The 27,315-nt window shown below is 44.6% G+C and overlaps 1 protein-coding gene across 1 annotated transcript; it reads right to left on the bottom strand.

Moving 5' to 3' along the window:
* LOC126092379 (astakine-like) lies at positions 1 to 27,315 on the bottom strand. The gene is made up of 3 exons (XM_049907937.1): positions 27,263 to 27,315; positions 6,014 to 6,136; positions 1 to 791 (listed from the first exon to the last, which is right to left on the bottom strand). The coding sequence occupies exons 2-3, from the start codon at positions 6,126 to 6,128 to the stop codon at positions 595 to 597; spliced, it is 312 nt and encodes a 103-aa protein (XP_049763894.1). The 5' UTR covers positions 6,129 to 6,136; positions 27,263 to 27,315; the 3' UTR covers positions 1 to 594.

Raw genomic sequence — 27,315 nt, 5'->3', positions numbered from 1 at the left:
GATGACTAAGTTAGCAACACTTGCATGCATTTTCCTTTCATTTCTAGTAATGCTGAAATGTAGTTTCTTCCAGTTCGATTACTTTTTGGGTCTTCACATAATGCAAGATGCCCTTAAAACATCTAAAGTGTTCCTAAAGCGTATCTTGATGAGTAATTTCAGTGCGAATAGTGCTCCTAACACAATGTCTGAGTTTAATTGGTACTAACTACAGACGAAACACTGAGCCACTGAATACGATATGGGAAATGGTAAGATACAGACTGGGAAGGGAGAAAGGTAGGAATGGGGCAGAGAGATGATGCTGGATTAGCAACAACAATCTATCCACAGTCAGACAACTGCAATTTGATTAAAATTACTTTATGGTTGACGACAGATGGGAGGGGTGGAGGGGCCTGTGATGTCTGTTGGAGATGAAATCTATGCCGAATTGGCGCTTTTCCATGCGACTGCCGTGACGTATTTTACGTTGCCTCTGGTTTACAACCTCTGAATACTCCATATAACGAGTCTTCCAGTTTGCGTCTTCGTACTGATGCTGATGAAGTTGTCGCAGTGAGTCGGTGAGTCGGTGAGCGCCTGAGACGCCCACTAGTAGGTACAGGTTCCATCGGCGCACTGAAGGCCGTTCAGGCAGGGACAGACGTAACTGTAGACACCCGTGTACAGGGAACCCTCATCGCCCGGATAGGCGGTCAGCCACATGTCCTGTGGTTGGTCGTTCGGCCGGCAGGAGTCACCACTCACACCCTTCAGGGAACAGATGGGCAAACCGTACCTGCCGCCGCCTGTAACAAGAAGGAGTCGCCGTCAGACAGCAGTTAGGAAAAACAGACAGAGGAAAAACATTTTTATCTTAATTAACTGTCTGTATAGAGAAAGTATGACTGGCTTGCCGGCGGGCGCCATTGTGAGCCCATCGCAGAGATGCTCGTACTGAAATGGACCGCTACAGTGCACGCACTAATACAAAAAACGAAAAAGCAAACAGAAACCGACGCACCATGAAGAAATTATCCGAATGGGACGGAAATCAGTAGATGGGCTGTACATGTACAGATAAACAAGTGATTACAATTTCAGGAAAACTGGTTGATTTATTAACGAGAAGAAGCTTCACAAATTGCGCAGGTCAATAACGCATTGGTTCACATCTGGCCCTTGTTGCTGTTGTGGTCTTCAGTCCAGAGACTGGTTTGATGAAGCTCTCCATGCTGCTCTATCCCGTGCAAACTTCATCATCTCCCAGTACCTACTGCAGCCTACATCCTTCTGAATCTGCTTAGTGCATTCATCTCTTCGTCTCCCTCTACCCTCCACGCTGCCCTCCAATACTAAATTGGTGATCCCCTGATGCCTCAGAATATGCCCTACCAACCGATCCCTTCTTCTGATCAAGTTGTGTCACAAATTTCTCTTCTCTCCAATTCTAATCAATACCTCCTCAGTAGTTACGTGATCTACCCATCTAATCTTCAGCATTCTTCTGTAGCACCACATTTCGAAAGCTTGTATTCTCTTCTCGTCTAAACTATTTATCGTCCACGTTTCACTTCCATACATGGCTACACTCCATAAAAATACTTTCAGAAACGACTTCCTGAAACTTAAATCTATACTCGATGTTAACAAATTTCTCTTCTTCAGAAACGCTTTCCTTGCCATTGTCAGTCTACATTTTATATCCTCTCTACTTCGACCATCATCAGTTATTTTGCTCCCCAAATAGCAAAACTCATTTACTACTTTAAGCGTCTCATTTCCTAATCTAATTCCCGCAGCATTACCCGATTTAATTTGACTACATTCCATTATCCTCGTTTTGCTTTTGCTGATGTTCATCTTATATCCTCCTTCCAAGACGCTGTCCATTCCGTTCAGCTGCTCTTCCAGGTCCTTTGCTGGCACTGATAGAATTACAATGTCGTCGGCGAACCTCAAAGTTTTTATTTCTTCTCCATGGATTTTAATTCCTACTCCGAATTTTTGTTTTGTTTCCTTTGCTGCTTGCTCAGTATACACATTGAATAACATCGGGGATAGGCTAGAACCCTGTCTCACTCCCTTCCCAACCACTGCTTCCCTTTCATGCCCCTCGACTCTTGTAACTGCCATCTGGTTTCTGTACAAAATCCTTTTGCTCCCTGTATTTGACCCCTGCCACCTTCAGAATTTGAAAGTGAGTATTCCAGACAACATTGTCAAAAGCTTTCTCTAAGTCTACAAATGCTAGGAACGTAAGTTTGTCCTTTCCTTAATCCAGCTTCTAAGACAAGTCGTAGGGTCAGTATTGCCTCACGTGTTCCAACATTTCTACGGAATCTGGCCCTTATGCAAGCCGTTATACCGCTTGGGATTGATTGACGGTGTTGTTGGATGTTCTCCTGGCGGATATCGTGTCAAATTCTGTCCAATTGGCGCGTTAAATCTTCAGAATCCCGAGCTGGTTCCAGTGCGGTGTCCCTAATGCTCCAAACGTTCTCGATTGAGGAGAGATCCGGTGATCTTGCAGGCCAAGCTAGGCTTTGGCAATTGTTGGGACTGCCGGTGTGTGCCTGCCCTCAGAAAATGCAGACACTCACATGGAGGCGACTCCTCCACACCATCAGCGGATTGTGCAGTTGCCACGCCAACCGACGTCTGAACCTTCACCAGGTGGTGTCGGTCATGAACACGACGATCCTCGCCAAGGCGTTGTATGTCGCCCAGCTGCTGACTGCCCCGAAACTTCTGGGAAATTCGATTACGAAAGCAGTTTGCTGGCAGTTGTGACGACACTCCATTTTCAAAGTGCGAGCCACCGCCTGCGATCTCGATCGGTCACTCGGGGGACTGGGATTGATCGACTTCCGGCTGAAGTGCACGGCACACCTCATGCACCGAACAGAGACGCTGCAGACCGACCATCCGAACGGGACAACGGCAACCATATAGGATCGATACCGGGCTCAGTCACAATGCTCTCCAGTTTCAGTAGTGGGCATCTCCTTCAAGATGTCCTACGTCAGGGAATTTTATCTCGCACGCAGTTATGTCTTAGAGGCGGCTACAGATCGGAATACGTCGGCTCGACGGATCTATGAAGCTCTCCTAGGCGCAAAAACTGGAAATACGGATGCCAACGGTCGTGTGGAAGCAGGTATGGGCTAATATTAACAACCCATTCCTGCCGTCGGACAGCAAGTTCGTTGAGGTACCGAGTCGTCAGTGACACCTTTCCAACTAAGCAGCGTCTAGCAGACATTCACCTCAGCCAGACGAACGAGTGCAGCCAGTGTGGAGCTGCCGACACCAGAGACCACCGTATAGCGTGCCGCTACGTGTGGGAAGTACGGGAGTTGTGCCGATTGATGGTGGGGCTTATCAACCAGACTGCACCTTCTAGTGTGATACCAATGTGGGTTATCCGTCCTGACTTTAAACTGCACCCAAAAAAGAAGTGCAACGCGGTGGCCTGGCTCCTGGGACACACTGCCTACGCCATTTTTGAGTTACAACTCAGTGGCGCCGTGCATTACATGGCCTACCTGTGGGGATCTCATCAACGATTGCAATGTTCACCGCAGTACCGCGAACATTTTGCCAACACTTTATCGGTTGCGTTGCGTTATTGTACGGATATCAGAGGATGCTTCACTTACAGCGCATACTTTCGCTGGAAGAATCCCTTTTGTTTCTCTTTTTCTCATTAGAGTTTTCCATTTTCTCTTAGTTTCTTACCTGATACACTTATCTCAATTTTTGTTTACATTTGGCAACTCATACCGATTTTTTTTTAGAACTGTTTATTGTTGTAACGATGCTATGTTCATAAATAAATTTGGTAGTCGAGATTGCGTTCGCACTGTCCAGAAAATTCATTTTTCCAAAAAAAAAAAAAGAAAAAAAAAAGGAAGACAAGCTATAGAAGTGTGCGGGCGGTCATTACGTTGCTGAAATGTAAGTCCAGGATGACTTGCTGACTTGCTATGAAGGGAAGGGCAACGAAACAGGGCGTAATACATCGCCGACGTATCGCTTTGCTGTAAGGGTGCTGCGGATGACAACCAAAGGTGTCCAACCGTGAAATAAAATGGCACCCCAGACCATCACGGCAGGCGACAGTCAGGTTGGTATTCCATCCCTGTCTAGGGCGTCACTAGACACGTATCTAGCCTGGAATCTCATTGACTGGAGTAGAACTGTCTTCAGTGATGACTCCAGCTTCGAACTTAGCACCGATTACCTGCGAAGACCTGTCTGGAGGCTCCTCGGAGTGCCAAATCTCACCTTGGCCAGTAAGGTTGCCGGAGTTCTCCACAATTGAGAATGTTTGTAGCATTATGGGCAGGTGCCTCCAAATAGTTCGGAATTTTGACGATCTTACTATCCAGATTGACAGAATTTGGCACGGTATCTCTCTGAGAGACATGCAACAACTCTATCAATAACTGCTTGCATAAGGGCCAGCGTGTAACTTGTTCGACGCTCAGATTAGTTGCCCTTCTGGCGACCCAAACTGGGCTTACATTTTACACGGCGAGAGTTTGTACTGCTTGTCTTCGTGCTTGCCTAATCTCACCTTGGCCAGTAAAGTTGCCGGAGTTCTCCACAACTGAGAATGTTTGGAGCATTATGGCCAGGTGCCTCCAAATAGCTCGGAATTTTGACGATCTTACGATCTTACTAACCAGTTGGACAGAATTTGGTACGATATCCCTCAGAGAGACACGCAACAAATCTACCAATAACTGCTTGCGTAAGGGCCAGCGTGTAACTGACTTGCTCACTTTTTGATGCTCTTTCCCTTGAATAAACCATCCGATTGTTCTGAAACTGTCATTTGTTTGTCTGTACATGTCCATCACATAGATCGATTTCCGCCGTATTTGAATAATTCCTTCGTGGTGCGTCATTTTGTCTTACAGTCCATATAGCATAGGTGTAGTGAAATGACGATTGCGGTTTGTTTTTTGTCTTAGAGTGTATTTAGCCGTTTCTAGTTGTGGGACTCCCCCCTTTCGCCCAACAGAGTCCACTTTGAATCTCCTCGTGATTTAGTTTCACACACATCCGCCCCTTTACAATTTTTGTGACCTACAATCCTTTCCCTTTCCCTTCTTCTTCTTCTTCTTCTTCTACTACTACTACTACTACTGCTTGTCTTTATCCACTACTTCTTCCCCCTTCTACTCCAATTTTATTTTGCCTTTCCTCATTTCATTTTTGCTTAGTTCAAAGATGCGTCTCCAAAGAAATTTCGTCCCGGTTCCCAAACCCTATAGCACGGTCGGCGAAAGAAGAACCCCTGTAGCTGGCAGTGCTGTTGCCTGCTTGCAACTGCAAGGTGCAAAGAACTGTATTACAGTGTCACACTTCTTTGAAATATATCTCTTGTAAATACTAGGACCTCGCTCTAACTTTTATAAAAGGTATGATAAAAATACTACAGTAGAGCGTCAAAGATTTTCTACATCCGAATCTACTTCTGCATGGCTGCTCTGCAAATTACACTTAAGTGCCTGGCAGAGGGTTCTTGGAACCACTCTCCCACTATGATTCCACTCTCTAACAGCTTGCGGAAGAAAACAACACCTTTATCCCTCCGTGGGAGCCCTGATTTCCCTTATTTTATTATGATGATCGTTTCTTCCTATGTAGGCCGGCATCAACAAACTATTTTCGCATTCCACGTTGGTGATTGAAATTTAGTGAGAAGATCCCCCCCGGAATAAAAACGCCTTTGTTTAATGATTCCCACCACAAATCCTTTATCATGTCAGTGAACTCTCTCCTATTTCGCGATAATACAAAACGTGCTGCCCTTCTTTGAACATTCTCGATGTACTCTGTTAATCCTATCTGGTAAAGATCCCACACCACGCAGCAGTACTCCAGAAGAGGTTGGATAAGTGTAGTGTAGGCAGTCTCTCTGGTACATCTGTTATATCTTTTTTATGATGAACGGGGTAAAGACGCTGCTGGCCCCTCCTGTAACTGCAATTGGTGAGCGAGAGTCTGTAGCACTTACCAATCATGCAACAATGACCCTCAGGACACACCTCGCCCTTCCCGCAGGACAGGTCAGCCGCTTGCACGCTCAGCACCATGGTGATAGCAAAGATGGCTGCTACTGAGGCCTTCATGGTGACACCTGAAACAATATCAGTGGACTAGTTCTTCAGAGCAATGCACTTGTAGAGACATCAGTGATGTTGCAGCACCAGAGGCAATGATGCGAAGTCGGAATTTAATCTGCTACCTTCCAGGTATACATATATGCTCTTTGGTATGGTATTTACAGGACACGACGATAATAAATTCTTAAAAATTATTATAATTTTAAATGAAGGTTTATTTGCTGTAATATAAACAAATTTTACAGTATTACATGCCAACAATCTCAACAATGATTTAAGCCCTGGCTCTTAATGAGCTGTTGCACAGTAAGAGTTAACTGACAACCACGGAAAAAATTAGAATAGTGTTGAAAAACTGGAATAGAATTTTACTTAGAACTTCACAATTCTGGCAGTAGTAACTAACGTGAGCTTTATAAATGTGTTTGTTACAGTTTGATTGGTGTCTTGTTAGAATTTGATGGCACATTAGCAGTTTTGGTTGCCGCGTCTGGAGCTTGCTATTGATGGACTACCTGTTTGTATTCTGCTAACAATGGCCGTTGATGAATGTTCGTTTTGTAGCAGCATTTTTCTAGCTTCAGTGTAAAGAGGCTTCCAAAATCATCTAGAAATGTTGATCTCCTTTAAGGAACATTTTCTTTTCCACCATGGATATATTTCCCCCCTCAGCACAAAAACATTGTAGACAGAAGGATCAATAAATAGTACTGTAGAAGATGATCATTGGCCAGTGGCTGGTTTTGCTTTAACATGTGTAGGTACCAGCAGCTGATCCAGTGTGTCAATTGCTCCCTTACTTGCATTGTAGACCAACATCATTTTTTGTTTTTTGTCTTCCCTGTTGCTTATTTCTTCACTGTTGTGCATTACAATAGTCAGGACAAACTGATTATTCTTCCTTCGAACGTAGAGCCGGCCGCAGTGGCCGAGCGGTTCTAGGCGCTTCAGTCTGGAACCGCGCGACCGCTACGGTCGCAGGTTCGAATCCTGCCTCAGGCAAGGATGTGTGTGATGTCCTTAGGTTAGTTAGGTTTAAGTAGTTCTAAGTTCTAGGGGACTGATGACCTCAGATGTTAAGTCCCATAGTGGTCAGAGCCATCTGAACCATTTTTTTTCGCTCAGAATTCTCTAAAACTGAAGAAAACGTCGGTGTCAACTAAATACCTTTACGCCATTACATCGCACCTTGTGGCGAGCGCCCTTTTTTTTCCTTGCATGTATTAGATGCGTATTGTGGAGGATAATGATAATCTGGAATATTCTTTCATTCCCACTCACTCATTTCCTCAGTTAATCATTCACCCTCTCTGTCTCCTTCTCCACACACACACAGCTGTTGCAAGCCTTTAGGGTCAAAGCTATACATACGGTACAGGAGCCTAAAAAGACGATTTTTGAGAAAGTAACCAACGTACGGAAACGAATAAGCACTGCATTCTAGGCATGGTATTTGTAAACTTGTTATGTTTCATTACAAACAACTGCCTGCCGCATCATCGTCGGTGTCACTATGTTGAAACTCAATGCATAATATTCTGTGGTATGTCTACAGTGGATCTGTTAAACAGTCAAAGGTGAATCATGACGCTTTACATTAATTGGCAGAAATGCATTCAGTGTTGAAGGTTGCAGGGCCTCCAAAGCTGAACCAAGGTATAGAAATAAGTTTCGCTTCAGTGACCAGAAGGAATTTATCACCGCGGACATAAACGACCAGAAAAAAGGGTCTTTGAATCAAAGCTCTCGGGAAAAAATTTGTTCACATAGCAGAATTTGAGCAGGTGGTATCACGTCATTTGCAAATTCGTATGGGGGATACTAGCGGAGCATCAGTCAATACTGCCACAAACAACATGTGCAAGAAATAGGGATAAATTAATTTGAACCCAGAGTTCAGTTCTGTCATGCTATATTATAATCTATGAACTGAGACCGGCGGTTGTGTCTTTAAAATGATATAACATTAAGCTGTTACTGTAAGGTCTAAGTTGTTTATTTTAACAAAAATTAAATATACATTGTTGAACATTAGCTCCTTATGTCAAAATACTCTGTCGAAAATGCTCCAACATTAGTACAATTCTGAACCGAAAGATTCAGGGAACCTAGTGTAACTTAAGTTCAGCGAGGTCCAAATCCCTGTCCAACTAAAGATTTGGGTCTTCGGTACTGTACCTAAATCCCTAAATGTCAATTCCGGGATTGTTCCTTTGAAAAGGGCAGAGTCGATTTCCTTTCGCATTCCTGTCAAATCGTACGTGAGATTCATCTGTAACAACGACGACGACTGGATGTTAACCATTAATTTTCCTCCGTGTAAACTCGAATCTCTGGAACTTTACATTCATGATCATTACGAGGACGTAACACACTGACCGGTCACATTAATGTGAACACTTGTCAGAGGTCTGAATAACCACATTTAGGAACGCGCTCAGCTGCGAGACGTCTAGGAAGGGAGTAAGTGAGGTTCTGGAAGGTACTGGAGCCAAGCTAACTCCAGTGCAGTGGCCAGCTGCACTAGGTTTCTCGGTTGCACGACCAGCACGATACAGTGGTGCCACAGATTCTCGATTGGGTCTTAATCTGCGGAGTTCGGTGGCCAAGGTAGTACAGCGTATTCATTCTGGTTCTCTTTGAACCACACAAGTATACTGTGAGCTGCGTGACACGTTGCATCGTCCTGCCGGTACATGCCGTTGTGCCTGAGGAAAAGCAAAGTGAATGTGTGTGTGTATGTGCCCGTGGGGTGGAGGAGGGGGGGGGGGGCATGGCAGCACAGTGCCTGCTTCCACTTCGCCCTACCATGTCCGGTACACATTTTACTGCTCGTGTGCCAGGCAGCATACGGGCTGAATACACACCACTTGCTCTCGCTGTATAGGCGGGACAATATAAACGGCCTCCCAGCAGGAGCACGCACTGTATCGCAAACCATTTCCTTCGCTGCACTGTCCTCCCCTGCCCTTCGACGGTTGTGTTCCAATACGCGCCTTGCCTAACGCTCCCTCCTTCAGCCTAGACGATTCCGACAACTGTTGCAGTGTATTATGCTTTCACATGGGCATAAAACGCGATTCATCTGAAAAGGCACCTGCCGCCTTTCAGTGGATGTCGAGTTGCGGTATTGGCCTGCAAATTCCAACCTTCGTCGCCGATGACAGAAGTTAGCATGGGTGTATAAACCAGGCTCCTGTTGTTGAGATCCATGTGCAGCAACGTTTTCTGAACGGTCGTTGAGGAGGCAGCCCCATGTTTCATCTGGGCGGTCAACTTGCTCAACAGCTGCACTCCTATTCGCCCGTACAAGTCTCAGCAGCTGTCATTCACCCCCCCCCCCCCCACCCACCACCACCACCACCGTCATCACATCCCACACACTGTTGCCTCGGCGCCGGTTTCAGATAACGCCATTTTTGCAGTGCACGGTATACGAGGTGCATTCAAGTTCTAAGGCCTCCGATTTTTTTTCTCTGGACTGAAAAGAGATAAAAACATGCACATTGTTTTAAAATGAGGCCGCGTTCATTGTCAATACGTCCCAGAGATGACAGACCCATACGGCAGATGGAATTTTACCACCAGCGGCGAAAATGAGAACTGTTTTAAATACTTAAAATGGCGACGTTTTCCTTACTTGAACAGCGTGCAATCATTCGTTTTCTGAATTTGCGTGGTGTGAAACCAATTAAAATTCATCGACAGTTGAAGGAGACATGTGGTGATGGAGTCATGGATGTGTCGAAAGTGCGTTCGTGGGTGCGACAGTTTAATGAAGGCAGAACATCGTGTGACAACAAACCGAAACAACCTCGGGCTCACACAAGCTGGTCTGACGACATGTTCGAGAAAGTGGAGAGAATTGTTTTGGGGAATCGCCGAATGACTGTTGAACAGATCGCCTCCAGAGTTGGCATTTCTGTGGGTTCTCTGCACACAATCCTGCATGACGACCTGAAAATGTGAAAAGTGTAATCCAAGTGGGTGCCACGAATGCTGACGGACGACCACATGGCTTCCCGTGTGGCATGTTGCCAAGGAATGTTGATGCGCAACGACAGCATGAATGGGACTTTCTTTTCGTCGGTTGTGACAATGGATGTGACGTGGATGTCATTTTTCAATCCAGAAACAAAGCGCCAGTCAGCTCAATGGAAGCACACAGATTCACCGCCACCAAAAACATTTCGGGTAACCGCCAGTGCTGAAAAAATGATGGTGTCCATGTTCTGGGACAGCGAGGGCGTAATCCTTACCCATTGCGTTCCAAAGGGCACTACGGTAACAGGTGCATCCTACGAAAATGTTTTGAAGACAAATTCCTTCCTCCACTTCAACAACAACGTCCGGGAAGGGCTGCGCATGTGCTGTTTCACAAAGACAACGCACCCGCACATCGAGCTAACGTTACGCAACAGTTTCTTCGTGATAACAACTTTGAAGTGATTCCTCATGCTCCCTACTCACCTGACCTGGCTCCTAGTGACTTTTGGCTATTTTCAACAATTAAAGATACTCTCCGTGGTCGCACATTCACCAGCCGTGCTGCTATTGCCTCAGCGATTTTCCAGTGGTCAAAATAGACTCCCAAAGAAGCCTTCGCCGCTGCCATGGAATCATGGCGTCAGCGTTGTGAAAAATGTGTACGTCTGCAGGGCGATTACGTCGAGAAGTAACGTCAGTTTCATCGATTTCGGGTGAGTAGTTAATTAGAAAAAAAGTCGGAGGCCTTAGAACTTGAATGCACCTCGTATGATGGCACCATGGGAACAAACAAACTTAGTCGTTACGGAAATTCTTACATGTGTGATCAGAAAGCTAATGATCATGCCCTTTTCGACGACAGATAAATCGCTCTGTTTTCGCATTACAACAGCATTGTTTTCCACGTCCACCGGAAAATGGTTCAAATGGCTCTGAGCACTATGGGACTTAACTTCTGAGGTCATCAGTCCCCTAGAACTTAGAACTACGTAAGGACATCACACACATCCATGTCCGAGGCAGGATTCGAACATGCGACCGTAGCAGTCGCGCGGTTCCGGACTGAAGCGCATAGAACCGCTCGGCCACCGCGGTCGGTCGTCCCCCGGACACGCTTTGTATACCCTCCTCGATTAGTGCTACCACCTGCTGGCTGTGAGTGGTTATTGCACGATGATGCTGAACATAGGCGATGGTTGTGTTAATGTGACGGGGACGTGTATCAGTGAGCATAGGCATCCACGGCAATCGTTCACTTAAAAAACAACTTTTCCGTTTATGGTGTGTCGTGTTTCTTCTGCTTTAGTTATGACAAAATGTAACACCATAAGAAACTTTGGTCTGTACAACTTGACAACGCAGTCACACACCCAGAAAACTTTTATTGGCGATATAATGTTTTCTTGGCCCTTTGTCACTGTGTGCACTTCCAGTATTGTAGAAGTAAGCTGTTACTTTATGCTGAATGTCTTTCTATAGAGAATCCCTCTGGAGACAGAAAATCATTTTGGTTAAGCGTTAGCTCTGTCTAAACATATTTGTGACAAAACGTGCAGCGGAATCATCCCAAACTCTACCGTAGATCTAACGGGATACGAGTCGCTGACGTGTTAACAGTACTCAAGAAACAGTAAACAAATATTTTATATTCATGCCTTTACGGATGACTCACATTTCTTTAACATTGGTTTTTTTATAGTTTATTTAGCCTGATCACATTAGGGCCTTAGATAGCGTCATTTTTGCCGTGCACGGTATACTTTAACAATGGCAGCATGGGAACAAAAACGTAAACCCTCCTCCACATAAACTGAGTCACACTGATTTCGTAATCAGTTAGATGAAAAATCTAAGCAAGGATCACCAAGAATCCTTAGTCGAAAGAAAGCAACAAGAGCGCCATTGAGAAAGAGAAATACGTTACCATCAAACATAAATTTAATTATATGAATACGCAGCGTATGTTCTTTCCGACATGTTCGATAGAACAGACCCCACGCAGAATCCGTAGCTGTGAAAGGTTATATATAACGTGAAGGCGGACCACTGCTGTCAGCTGCAGAGGGACTGTAAGCGGAATCAACGGCGACGAGTCAAAATGTGTACCGGACCGGGATTCGAACCCGGGATGTCCTGCTTATTAGGCAGGTGCGGTAGCCACTGTTTTTTTTTTTTTAATTATCGGAGTAACTCGGTACTATCTTGACAGTAGACCATAGCCAACTCATCATGTAATATAGGCTGCAAATAGGAGAAAAAGGTAATTATGATAAAAAGTAATAAATAAAAAGAGAAAGGAAAAACCGAGAACATAGCCGACAAACCACCACCAGGCTCTCATGAATGGATCAACAATTTTTATATACTTTTTTTTATGTTTTATTAATTTTTAAAATCTTATTTTTGTTATATATATTAGTTTTTATGTAGACTCAAAGCAGGACAATGAAATACACTACTGGCCATTAAAACTGCTACACCAAGAAGAAATGCAGATGATAAACGGGTATTCATTGGACAAATATATTATACTAGAACTGGCATGTGATTACATTTTCACGCAATTTGGGTGCATACATCCTGAGAAATAAATACCCAGAATATAACGGCCTTGATACGCATGGGCATTGAGTTAAACAGAGCTTGGATGGCGTGTACAGGTACAGCTGCCCATGCAGCTTCAACACGATACCAAAGTTTATCAAGAGTAGTGACTGGCGTATTGTGACGAGCCAGTTGCTCGGTCACCATTGACCAGACATTTTCAGTTGGTGAGAGATGTGGAGAATGTGCTAGCCAGGGCAGCAGCCGAACATTTTCTGTATCCAGAAAGGCCCGTACAGGAGCTGCAACATGCGGTCGTGCATTATCGTGCTGAAATGTAGGGTTTCGCAGGGATCGAATGAAGGGTAGAGCCAAGGGTCGTAGCACATCTGAAATTTAACGTCCACTGTTCAAAGTGCCGTCAATGCGAACAAGAGGTGACCGAGACGTTTAACCAATAGCACCCATACCATCACGCCGGGTGATACGCCAGTATGGCGATGACGAATAGACACTTCCAATGTGCGTTCACCGCCAAACACGGATGCGACCATCATGATGACCAGAACCTGGATTCATCCGAAAAAATGATATTTTGCCATTCGTGCATCCAGGTTCGTCGTTGAGTACACCATCGCAGGCGCTCCTGTCTGTGATACAGCGTCAAGGGTAACCGCAGCAATGGTCTCCGAGCTGATAGCCCATGCTGCTGCAAACGTCGTCGAACTGTTCGTGCAGATGGTTGTTGTCTTGCAAACGTCCCCATCTGTTGACTCAGGGATCGAGACGTGGCTGCACGATCCGTTACAGCCATGCGGATAAGATGCCTGTCATCTCGACTGCTAGTGATACGAAGCCGTTGGGATCCAGCACGGCGTTCCGTATTACCCTCCTGAACCCACCGATTCCATATTCTGCTAACAGTCATTGGATCTCGACCAACGTGAGCAGCAATGTCGCGATACGATAAAGCGCAACCGCGAAAGGCTACAATCCGAGCTGTATCAAAGTCGGAAACGTGAAGGTACTCCTCCTTATACGAGGCATCACAACAACGTTTCACCTGGCAACGCCGGTCAACTGCTGTTTGTGTATGAGAAATCGGTTGGAAACTTTCCTCATGTCAGCACGTTGTAGGTGTCGCCACGGCGCCAACCTTGTGTGAATGCTCTGAAAAGCTAATCATTTCCATATCACAGCATCTTCTTCCTGTCGGTTAAATTTCGCGCCTGTAGCACGTCATCTTCTTGGTGTAGCAATTTTAATGGCCAGTAGTGTATTATAATATTCTAAATAGCAAACTAAGAAAAATTCCAACTTGATTGCAAGGACTACATGCGCTCACGTGTATATATACTTCATCCATACACATTTTACAATAGAACTGGAGCGATATGGAGTCAAAACAGAAAACAGAAAGGGCAGGGAAACTAGGAGAGAACAAGCCGAAGCATTTCAGACGGGAACATACACAACGAAAAAAAAGACACCTATCATCAGAAAAATGGGATTAACCAACACCTTGCCGACGGAAAACAAGATTCAACATGTTGGCGAAGATGTCTCGATATCTAGCCATTCGCAAGCACGTCCAATAGGTCGTGATCATGTACTGCATGAAGTTCATGCGATCTTCCCCCTCGCCTAATACAACATAATGAACGAAGTGTCCCTGCAACCACATAAAGGTATGGGTTTTGGACCGTCGAAAGAAGGAATAATCTGGGCGCACTAAGATATCCGTAGTGTATACAGTCTTGGAAGATCGAGTAACGAAGACCAATTTCCCATATGACCTCCACATGTAAAACGATGGAGCATCTGTAGACGTACAATGACGACATAAATCCCTGTCGGTCGTTCGTTGGAATCAAGTCACTTACTGCCTTATACCACGAAGATACTACGCCCATCGGCAAACTCGGAAGGCTGATACTGGAACAACCTGTTGTCCAGGTCCTATTCAGCGATCCTCTTCGAGATTTTGGCAAGGAACTCCTACTCAATGAGTCTTTAGGAATTTCATGGTAATGATGGGTCTCCATAAAATGTCAGTCTGTAAATAGCTCACCGCAAGACAGAAGTCACGAAGATGTTTTAACTTGTAACTTATGTGCCCATCATCAATAGGGGAATCTAGACTAACAGAACGGATACAGCGAAATATATGGTACGTGAAAGTGTGAGTTTCTTGAGTTATCATCAAAACAGTGTGTCGCACTTGTAGCATACGCGTCTTCTTTCGTTTATCAACCAGACCCTACCCCCCAAAGGCAACTGTCTCGGCACAGTGGATACACCGGTTCCCGTCGGATCACCGAAGTTAAGCGCTGTCGGGCGTGGTCGGCACTTGGATGGGTGACCATCCAGGCCGCCATGCGCTGTTACCATTTTTCGGAGTGCACTCAGCCCAATGATGCTAATTGAGGAGCTGCTCGAACGAATAGTAGCGGCTTCGGTCAAGAATACCATCATAACGACTGGGAGAGCGGTGTGCTGACCCCACGCCCCTCCTATCCGCATCCTCTGCTGAGGATGACACGGCGGTCGGTTGCTACCCCCGAAAGGAACGTGGCTTCGTGACCACCTCATACCGTAAGAGAAAGGTATGTCTTTTCCATAAGAAACGAGCAGACAGTTGTTGTAGTGCCTTCGTCATCGTCGAGGGAAGCGGATAATCTTGGGCCACGTAGTAAGCTTTGCACAAGAGCAAGAGAAAGCCTTTCATGTTCTAGTATCGCTCCCTGAATTTTTTCCGTAACAGACTTTCAGTTGAGCGTCGCCATTTTGAGTGGACAACGATCAATGATGATACCGAGAGGCGTACGCCGATGCACTGCATTAGCCCATTGAACAACCGCGTCATCTAAACCTCGCAAAGTATGAAGCCTGCATTTACCTTCATTAAGGTGTGCACCTGAACTCCGAAAATAATCATCGATTACAGCCTTCAGTTTAGATACCTCCGCAGGATTGCGGAGGAAACCATCACGTCGTCCCTGTATGTTCGGACAGCTGTAGCCCCTCCAGAAAGAGTCCAACCTTTCAGCTGAGATGCTATCATCCGAAACAGGGGCTACAGACACAACACAAACAAAGTCATTGAAGCGGGCTTCCTTGAGACACTCCCCGATGAATATTTATCGGGGTCATTAACAACCACCAAAGCTGAAATACCCGTAAACAGGTTTGAGAGCACTCGCCGTGTGTCAACAGTGAAACCAACTGCCTACAGCATCCGAAGCAAAAAGTCGTGATTAACACGATCAAACGCCTTATAAAAGTCTACAAAAGCAAGGACATAAGGGACGGACGTTACAGCAGCAACCGAAACAACGTCACGACACTCGACTATAGGGGTAAGAGTGGTACGACTAGGTACGCAGGTTTGATGATTCGCAACAATCGTCTCCATCAGAGACCCACTATTAACTGCTCTCGCCACTGTCTTATAATCAAAGTTTAACAAAGTAATTGGGTGAAAGCTACCAGGAACAGCAGATCCAGGGCGTTTTGGGATTAAAACAATTTTTCTCACTTTGAACGCGGTCGGCATTACTCTGCCCTGTAACAGTTCATTCAAAAGGGACGTAAAGGTAGCACCCAACAGCGGCCAAGAGCGCACGTAAAATTCCTTGAGATCTCCATGCAGACTCGGGGACTTTTGAGAAGGCGATCCCACAATACGTATACAAACTTCCTCAGGCTGAAAGGCAGCTAAGAGCGTTTCATTATGTTCAGGTGTAATTGTGTCTGCATTACTCTGCCTAGCGGATCGTGGAAGGTTTCACTGGACTCATCGATGTCGTAGATGTCTACATAGTATTGGTGTAAGCTACGCACTATATCGGCTTGCTCGATTACGATACGTCCAATTCATGTAATTCACGATAGAAATTAAAATTTGGAGATTGATCTGCAGGACCAAACACCCAGCTAAAATCATCACCCAACAGAATACCCGGAGGACTCTTACGCAACAGATAAACAATTTCCCCTTTATAAAAACGCGAATGATCCACTGCGCGACCAGTGCCAGAAGGGACATATAAAAGAACCAAGGTACGATTAAAAAGTTGACAACCAGTGCCCCAGCCAGAATCCAACATTTCCACCTCAGCAATAGGAATGCTTTCACGAAAGAATAAGGCGGTCCCCGTAGAATATTCGGGTGTTATAATAAAGATGACACGAAAACCAGGTAAGGAGATGCCTAAATAACACTTCCTGTAAGAAGACTATGTCTGTACATTAATCATAAATGAACTGACGCAGCGAGGCCTATCGCAATTCTGATTCCACACGATTAACATTTAAGGAAAGGAACGTGTAGGCTTGGGTCATTGATCACAGTTATATAGGGATGTACGGAACGAACCGAGCAGAATTAGACAGGCAGCTGAGCGTCAAGGTCTATTGCGAAGCCCACAAATAAATCAGACATCGGGGGACCAGAACCTCCGTAATAACAACCTTTTTTCTTCGATTTCTTACGTATCACCACACGGTCAGGTTGTATACGCTGTTTCTGTCGGCTACTTGGCATGGCGGCCTCTGCAGAAGGGGGTATGGGAGGGGTCATAGGCACAGCTTCTTGCCCCTCAGAACAAGGGTCATGTAACACAGGTCCAGCCACTAAGGCGGAAGCATTCTGTGGACCTACCAATGCAAAATATAATACTGGGTCGCTAATTTTATTCTCCTCGGGATTTGCCGTAGCCCGCATGGATTTGTGTGTTGTCCTTAGGTTACTTAGGTTTAAGTAGTTCTAAGTTCTACAGGACTGAAGACCTCAGAAGTTAAGTCCCATAGTGCTCAGAGCCATTTGAACCATTTTTTTGTAGGCTGAAAATTCAGGAAACCGTAGGCGGCTGAATACGAAGGAGCAGGAGGACTTGTAACGGACGACGCAAAGACAAAGGGAGGGACTCGGCTCCCTCTCCACACACAGGCAGCTCAGGAGGAGGCACGTCGTGAGCAGGAGGGATGCTGGAGATTAACATCTTCGCCACCCACCGTGCCACAGGCGGGATGTATCGTAGCATCGACAGGGGCAGGAGAGACGGTCGATGCGGAGAAGGTTGGGGCAGAAGGCGCAGGCAAGTCCTCACCCTCTCGAATTTGAATGCGACGTCGCTCGTTTGTCACTCTCCTGGGGGCGATAGCATTTGAACCTGTCGCGGAGGTAAAGGCGGATATTCATTTACACGATTATCAGAACTGAATTTTTGTTCAGTATGATCCCAAGAAGAAGTAGGTCCGATGGCGGGAATTGAAGGAACGAGGTCAGTAACCGTCAATTTGCGACGTTGCACTAATGACGGCTTCAGTACAAAAACCCTCCACGGGCAATTAGAGCTATCGTGTGGTGGGGTGGCTGGTTGATATTAATACTTGTTAATAATATTTGGTTTGTAGAAACACTGCATTTCCCTGCCGTTTAACCATATGTGGGGCGGCTGGTTGGAATTAATTGTTATATAAATGTTCCTATTATTTATGCTGTCTTTCGCCGTTCTCAACACTGGCTCTCTAACTACAATATTGGCAACCAGAAAGTGATTAGCAAAACGTGAAGCCTGTAATTAGAATTCCTAGTGCCCAATTCATCTGAGAAATACCCTTATAGCTACAGCCTATAGCTCTGAGGAATTAGGAGATTGTCTGGGATTCATAATCAAAAACGATCCTGGAAAAACGTTCGTTATATTCTGAATGTCACAGATCAAAAACAAAAATAAAAAAAAATAAAAAAATCCACACAGTCCAACTACCAGAGCAGTTCAGAGTCTAATGCGCTGATGCAACTATAACTGTCCAAATTAAATGTTTAAGTGAATGCTCGCCATAATTTTATGATAATGTTCATCAAACGCCATGCTAAATAATGGTAGAGTGTCTGTCCCGCGACGGCACGTGAAAATACGACATACGGAAACTGAAGATAGATCATTAAAGTCATCCCAGAATTAACACTTCACTCGAAAATGATTTCATGGTTACACGTATCCCGAGTAACTTAATACGGCATCCGAGGCTGTTTATAGCAATGATACCAACGCGACGCTACTCCCGACACAGATGGTGTGCTAAGCAGCGTCTGGAGTGAACTGGGGCCTTTTTTTCCCTCGCGCAATTCCCTTGTATATAAAGCCGCGGTGTGGACGGCTAAGGGAACACCTGATCAAATCGGCTCTCCCAAGTAGCCGCTGGGCTAGTAATGCACCAGTTTAAGTTATTGAATAAATCATAGCTTCTTTTGCTGATGGCCGATGAAGCTCTCAATTTAAATGTGCAATCAGCACACAGGTAAGTAATCATAATAACTGTCTGACGTGGCTATGTAAAATATTTTGGGCGAGAGAATTAATTTAATTACACTACACGCAGTAGACGAGCTCTGAACTTGCCCTTTGGAGATACGCTATCGCTATAGTTATATAGTTATTGAGTTGAAACTTCTCACATCTATGCCGGCCGCGGTGGTCTCGCGGTTCTAGGTGCTCAGTCCGGAACCGCGTGGCTGCTACGGTCGCAGGTTCGAATCCTGCCTCGGGCATGGATGTGTGTGATGTCCTTAGGTTAGTTAGGTTTAAGTAGTTCTAAGTTCTAGGGGACTCATGACCACAGATGTTAAGTCCCATAGTGCTCAGAGCCATTTTTTTCTCACATCTTTATAATTATAGCGGATCTCCATTCTACTTAAATTTAAACATCCTAGCCTTATTTATTAGCCTACTTAATCTATCTTGCTTCCTTAATTTTTAAGACAAAAACCAGAAAATATTGAATTTCAACTAAAATCTTAATTTGTGAGATCCAGAAGACTGTTTATACTAAATTATTATGCAAAAGGAATCTAAATATAAAGTTTTAAGTCTCTAGCTCTTTTCTGTTGCGCCAATGATTTTTACAGAAAAACGTCCAAATTTCCAAAATGGTTAAAGTTATTGAACTGACATTCATTACACACATTACTCCTGACATGCCAGAAACGTTTCAGGTTATTTACTTGATTTTAAAAGTATTGCGCAACATTTATGACGTCAGAGCTAGTTACAGCAGACTAGGCTGGCACACAATGGAAAGACTGATGTGAATTTTATACGGCGTGAGTAGGCTGCTTCCCTACAGTGTCCACTTTCACTACATAGGAAGCAGATTCCCTCTTGACCGGTAACGCGGTAACCACTCACTTTTGACACTGTTATCAGTGTTGAGGATATCAACGTTCACAATGGACTTTTGCAAGTTATCGTAAGGAGTCGATATGTCCTTTAGAAAACTGCCATCAGCCTCTGGCGGGAGGTTGAAGACTCGACTCGAACGCTGGTGTAGTCAATTTCAGCATCTGCGGGTCGCACCATACTAACAGAATTATCGCGATGCTTGAAGGGGACTTGACAACCACTTCGCTACAGTAATCTTTCAACGTGCAGGGGGTCCATAAATTTTACGTAAAACACGTACAGGTCTGCGTCAAAATAAGTGGTGTGGGCCTGATCAGGGTTCGCATGAATTGTATCGATAAGCCAATCGTGAATTCCTAGAAACCCGTGCTGCACGTGTCGTGTTGTTTTATCGAAAGTAAAGCTCGCAGTACCTTTTCGTGGAACACACGTGGAAACCATGGGAGCCATAGCTGAGCGGCCGATGCCGCTGCAAGTGGACGAACATTAAACAAACAGTAAGGCGGAGTGCAGGCACTACGACTCACTCCGCAAACAGAACAACACTAACGAGGAAAACTTCACACGAGCGACGCTGTGGCAACTGAAATAAACAAGAACCTTCCCGATCGGCACTTGAAGCGGAACTGAGTGGAGAAGGTGGATTCATTGCCCAGCTAGGTTGATCAGTTATATGAATGGGTGGAGTCTGTTCTTTGGGACATGTTAATTACGCGTTCGTGGAACGTAGCTGAACTAAGGCGATTCATCAATTCAGGCCAGTAGCTTATGGTGCACATGCATCCTCAAAGACCTGTTCCATTTCATTGTTCAAGCAGATTTTTATAGTTTCTGTTCTATAAGTTGCACAGAACTGTGTGCAAGTGAATCTTGTTAAAATTTAAAGAGAATCCACTTGCATTAAACCATCTCTTCATGTTTTCAGATACTTCTTAAGTTGAATTTGCAGTAAGAATACTGACATTTGTTTGTATTTATATACTTGTATAATGTGCAAAAACGACGAAATTTGAACCTTCTGTCGGTGCAAGTAGCAAATTGTTTATGTATATCAGAAACAACCCAGAATGGAACCCAGTAATAAAAATGGTTCAAATGGCTCTGAGCACTATGGGACTTATCTTCTAAGGTCATCAGTCCCCTAGAACTTAGAACTACTTAAACCTAACTAACCTAAGGACATCACACACATCCATGCCCGAGGCAGGATTCGAACCTGCGACCGTAGCGGCCCCGCGGTTCCAGACTGTAGTGCCTAGAACCGCACGGCCACCGAGGCCGGCGAACCCAGTAATACACTACGCCGTTTTTCTTCGACTTCAGAGTGCAAATGCTGTGTCATCCACATATAACATGGATCTGCTATATTTTGCTTTCTGTCCTTCCGATAAGATGGAAAACCATAAACCAGGTGTGTTTACTATTCCGTTGTTTTCACTTCTGCATGGGGATATCGTAGTTCACGCAATAAAAAGCCTTAACCAACTCACAGATTATTCCCAATGGTACAAATTACTAATTTGTTGATTCTGGTAAATAATTTGTCAAGTTAAATGAAGCCTGTTTGGTTGTATGTTGTTTTGGAAATTCAGACACCTTTTCTGCTGAGTCTGTTGCATACAACTTTCTCCAATTTTTTGGAAGTATTGCGAATGATGGGACGAGTGAAGTGGCTTATTTCAGTTTGTTGGTGACACTAGACATGTAATGAACGATGTTGAGTGGAGCATAGGCAATGTGTCAAATAATACTGTTCAAGACATATATTCATGGCTTGTAGTGAATAAATTAATGCTAAATCACAGTAAGACTCACTGTTTTCCAGTTTCTAACTGAAGCTGACATTTTGATTAAGTAGAATTGGCTTATGATTTGCGAGTCTGAACAATTCTAATTCCTGGATGGTCGGATAGGTGGTAAACTGTCATGGAAAACCCATGTTCAGGATCTTGTTCAAAAACTCACTTCTACCATATTTACCATCAAACCACACGTGCAATAAGTGATAGTCCGATAAAAAATTAATCTACTTTGCTTGTTTTTATTCACTTAAGACACACAGCGTTAAATTCAGGGGTAACTCTTCCCATTCACAAAGGGTATTTTTGGCTCAGAAGCGGGCAATTCGACCAGAGTGTGGCATATGTTCGTGAACATCCTGTTGCCCCTATTCATTGGTCTGGGAATTCTGACATTGGCGTCATGCGCATTTTTTTTAATTTCATTTATTATTAACAATTCGAGCTTGGTCCCATGAATTAGCAGGCTTCACGAAGTTAATGCTCGCAGAAATGTAATCTGCATTTGGTTCCCCCTCCACAAACGTGTGCTATTCTGCTGCATTCATTTTCAGTGAACTATCACAAGAATTTAAAAAATCTAAGCACTAACCGAGGCACATTCAAATCTAAGCTAAAGAACTTCCTCATAAGTCACTCTTTCTAATCTGTTGGGGAGTTGGCGGAAAAAAATTATTAAAATTTCTGTGTTGCAAGGTTATGATAATATACACTGAGGAGACAAAAATCATCGGATGCCTCCAAACGTCGTGTCGGTCCTCCTTTTGTCCTGCATAGTGCAGCTTCAGACAAGGTTTGTTGTTGGAAGGAAGCAGTTTGGGTGACATCGTCTGGGTTTTAGAGGGGTGATTTCCGATTTGGGTATGGATATATTGCGGTAGGCATACTACTTGGCACTGTTGTAAGCTTGGATCATTTATGACCACTGTCCGCTACGAGATTGAGCGACACCTGGCAACGCCACGGGCACGTGATGGGCTTTGGAAAGTACAGAGAGAAATGGAGAATCATTCTAGCGACGACATGGGCCACATGGTATGACTCAATAAGTCGCTCAAGTCTCCTGCAGAAATACTGATCCATGCTGTCTCAAAAGCCCTCCATAATTACGAAAGTCTGACCGGTGCAGGATTTTGTGCACGAACTGAGTCTCAATTATGTCCCATAAGTGTTCGATGTGATTCATGTCGGGCGATCTGGGTGGCCAAATCATTCGTTTGAATTGTTCAGGATGTTCTTCAAACCACTAGCGAACAACCGTGTCCCGGTGACATGGCGCATTGCAATTCGATCGTTTGCAAATTGTCTGCAAATCATCGAACACTACCATTTTCAGCCACTGCTGGGCTCGGTTGGACCAGACGACCCAGTCCATTCCATGTAAACACAGCTCACACCATTATGAAGCCACCACCAGCTTGCACAGTGCCTTGTCGACAACTTAGGTCCATAGGCTTCGTGAGGTCCGCGCCGCACTCGAAGCATACCATCAGCGTACCAACCCAAATCTGGACTCCTCAGACCAGGCCACGGTTTTGCCGTCGCCTAGTGGCCAACTGATACGGTCACGTACCCAGGAGAGGCGCTGCAGGTGATGCTATTAGCAAAGGCCATCGCGTTGGTCTCCCCCCGTCACGGCTCATTAATGCCAAATTTCGCCGCACTATCCTAATGGATACGTTCATCGTACATCCCACACTGACTGCTGTTGTTATTTCACGCGGTGTTGCTTGTCTGACAAACTCTACGAAAACGACGCTGCTCTAGGTGGTTAAGTGAAGGCCGTCGGCCACTGTGTTGTCCGTGAGGAGAGGTAATGCCCGAAATTTGTAATTACCGCCACACTCTAGACACTGTGGATCTCGGAATGCTGGACTGCACAATGATTTCCGAAATGAAATATCCCATGCGCCTAGCTCCAATTACCATTCCCCGATGAAAGTCTGTTGATTCCCATCGCGCGGCCGTAATGACGTCGGAAACCTTCTCACACGACTCACTTGAGTACCAATGACAGCTCCGCCAATGCATGCGCTTTTATACCTTGCGTGGGCAATACCACCGCCGTCTGTATATGTGCGTATCGCTATCCGACGACTTCTGTCAACTCAGTGTACTCGTATACTAAACTGCTAGTCGTCAGCATGGAATTTTATCTCTTATTAATTTGTCTGATGTCAATTTCATGCACTGACTCGTTGCATGGCCACGGAGATTTGCTCTTCAGTTTGGGCTGCTGGAACAAGATGTGCAAAATAAATAAATGAAAACAGTAAACAGTATATTTAGATCTATATGAGAGACTACCACTGTCGAGAAATTGATTAGAAAGTAAGTCAAAATGTTACAAGGTTCACCTGAACAACATTTGATTGTTTCAGTATAGTAACAAATGTAGCTGGGGTATGATGATGATGGGGTCCCATACTCCGAGAAGCGTAGGGAACGATGCGGGAGACCCGCACCGCTGACTAGGCAAGGTCCTAGCGGAGGTGGTTTATCATTGCCTTCCTCCTGCCGTAATGAGGATGAATGATGACACAACAACTCCCAGTCATCTCGAGACAGGGAAAATCCCTGACCCCGCCGGGAATCGAACCCAGGACCCCGTGCGCGGGAAGCGGGAACGCTACCGCAAGGCCACGAGCTGCTGAGGTAACAGGAATACAAAATGAAAGGAACTAAACTTGCCTCTGGACTTCAATCCTCAGAGGAGAATCTTTATCAGTCTGTGAAAATTTTCCATTACCAAAAGCTGCTAAAATTTTACTATGGTGCAATTAGTTTCCTCAGTCTGCAACATTACTGGAAGTCTTTAAAGTTTAAAATGGTATCACATGTTTATCATTGTAAAGTACAGGTGTCCAAGGTGAAATGGCCAATATTCAGGGACTTGACAAGAAAGTCCATTCAAAGAAAAAAAATTTAGTAAACATAGTCTGTAAAATTGATACCTTAAGTGCTGTGAGCACTTCTTCATCATAGGTAATTTGAAGAAACACTTCGCCTTCCCCGTCCCTAATGACCTCGTTGTCGACGGAATGTTAAACATTAATCTCCTCCTCCTCTTTGCTTTCCATACTTTGGGAGAATGTAATATGGACCAAGCCAACAAGAAATTTCTAGTAAACATGAGCTTGTTCAGTAGAAGAAATATGATTTGTTTCAAAGCATCGAAGACGAAGTAGAGCTGACAGCTCGTAAGGCAGCCATTTTACAGTCAGTGTTTACTAGATTTTCTTGGAGGGAATGATCGTTTCTGTCATATCCCTGAATACTGACCACTCCTCTTGGGACACCCTGTACGTTACCTGTCCAGTGCTAGAATCAGAATTTAAGACAGCTTTGGAGGACTGAAGATGAAATAACGCAGAAGTGATAAATAACATTCCGCAAGAATTTCTAAGATCATTGGGAGAAGTGTCAACAAAACTGCCATTCACGTTGGTGTGTAGAATATATGAATCTGGTGACATATGAACTGACTTCCGGAAAAATATCATGCACACAATTCCGAAGACTGCAAGAGCTGACACGTGTGAGAATTATCGCACAATCAGCTTAACAGCTCATGCATTCAAATTGATGACAAGAATATACAGAAGGACTGAAAAGAAAATTTAGGCTATGTTAAATGACGATCAGTTTGGCTTTAGGAAAGGTGAAGGCACGAGAGAGGCAATTCTGAGGTTGCGGTTGATAATGGATGCAAGACTAAAGAAAAGTCAAGACGCGTTCATAGGATTTGTCGAACTAGAAAAAGCGTTCGACAATGTAAAATGGTGCAAGATGTTCGAAATTCTGAGGAAAACAAGGGTAATCTATAGGGAAAGACGGGTAGTATACAATATGTTCAAGAGCCAAGAGGGAATAAGAAGAGTGAACGAGCAAGAACTAAGTGCTCGGATTTAAAAGGATGTAAGACAGGGATGTAGTCTTTCGCCCCTACGGTTCAATCTGCACATCGAAGAAGCATGATGCAAATTAAAGAAAAGTTCAGGAGTGGAATTAAAATTCAAGGTGAAAGGATATCAGTGATACGGTTCGCAAATGACATTACTACCCTGAGTGAAAGTGAAGAAGTATTACATGATCTGTTGGATGGAATGAACAATGTAATGAGTACAGAATATTGACTGAGAGTAAATCGAAGAAAGACGAAAGTAATGAGAAGTAGCAGAAATGAAAACAGCGAGAAAAGAACAGCGAGAAACTTAACTGGGACTGATGGTCACGAAGGTGATGAAGCCAAGGAATTCTACTACCTAGGCAGTACAATAAGCAGTGACGAACGGAGCAAGGAGGTCATCGGTCTCATCGGATTAGTGAAGGACAGGGAAGGAAGTCGGCCATGCCCTTTGAAAGGAACCATCCCGGCATTTGCCTGGAGCGATTTAGGGAAATCACGGAAAACCTAAATGATGATGGCCGGACGCTGGATTGAACCGTCGTCCTCCCGAATGCGAGTCCAGTGTGCTAACCAACATGTCAGTTCTAGTATAATTTATTTGTCCAATGAATACCCGTTTATCATCTGCATTTCTTTCTGGTGTAGCAATTTTAATGGCCAGTAGTGTACATCTGCTGCGAAGCTTGTAGGGCAATGAATGAATTAGTGCAGGTAAGAGTTCTTTTGCTTCGATAACAGCTCATCACATGCACTTCTGTGGTAAATACAATGTACTGATTAGAGAAGTGGGTCATGTGGTCGAAGAAAACGATTGGACAGCTATGGATGTCCAATTGTTTCGAGCCATCAGCGTATACTACATTAAAATCATGTTGGCTGTCTAAAATATCATAAAACAAGGACTTGAATCTACCATGGACTCCTTCTTGAAATTGTCGAATTTAAAATAATCCTAGGCCTCTTTAGCAGACGACGTGGAGATTTACTCAAATCGAGGCGTAAAATTTTGAAGCCAATAATATCCGCAAGTCAGACCTTCGCGGATATCGTAAGAGGCCTCGTTGCTCGCGTTCTGCTGCGGAATACTTGTGCAAGGAGTGACGAACGGAGCAAGGAGGACATCAAAAGCAAACTACCAACGCAGAAAGGGCATTCCTGGCCAAGAGAAGCCTTATAGTGTCAAACATAGGCCTTAATTTGAGGAAGAAATTTCTGAGAATGTGCGTTTGGAGCACAGCGTTGTATGTTACTGAAACATGGACGGCACGAAAACCAGAACAAAAGAGAATCGAAGCGTCTGAGATGTGGTGCTACAGACGAATGTTGAAAATTAGGTGGACTGATAATTTAAGGAAGGAGGAGGTTCTGCGCAGAATCTGAGATGAAAGGAATGTGTGGGAAACACTGAGAAAGGGAATGGACAGGACGACAGTACATCAATTAAGACATCAGGGAATGACTTCCATGTTACTAGAGGGAGCCTGTAGAGGGTAAAAACCGTAGAGGGAAACGGAGACTGAAACCCATTCAGCAAGTAATTGAGGAGGTACGTTGCAAGTGCTACTGTGAGATGAAGAGGTTGGTATAAGAGAGGAATTCGCGACGGGCCGCTAAAAAAAAATTAATATGCCAGTCACGCCCGGCACAACAGAATGCATGTTGGAGGCGCGCATCTGAGGGCGAACTGCCGAAGGTTGTCAGGCGACTCACCTGCGTTGGAGTGGCTTTGGCGAGGTGGACGCCCGAAGCTCTGACCACTAGCA

Source organism: Schistocerca cancellata, chromosome 7 (assembly GCF_023864275.1).
Source record: "Schistocerca cancellata isolate TAMUIC-IGC-003103 chromosome 7, iqSchCanc2.1, whole genome shotgun sequence".
NCBI lineage: Eukaryota > Metazoa > Arthropoda > Insecta > Orthoptera > Acrididae > Schistocerca > Schistocerca cancellata.
Note: the sequence above shows the minus strand (reverse complement) of the source record. Positions and strands in the feature narration are given on the sequence as shown.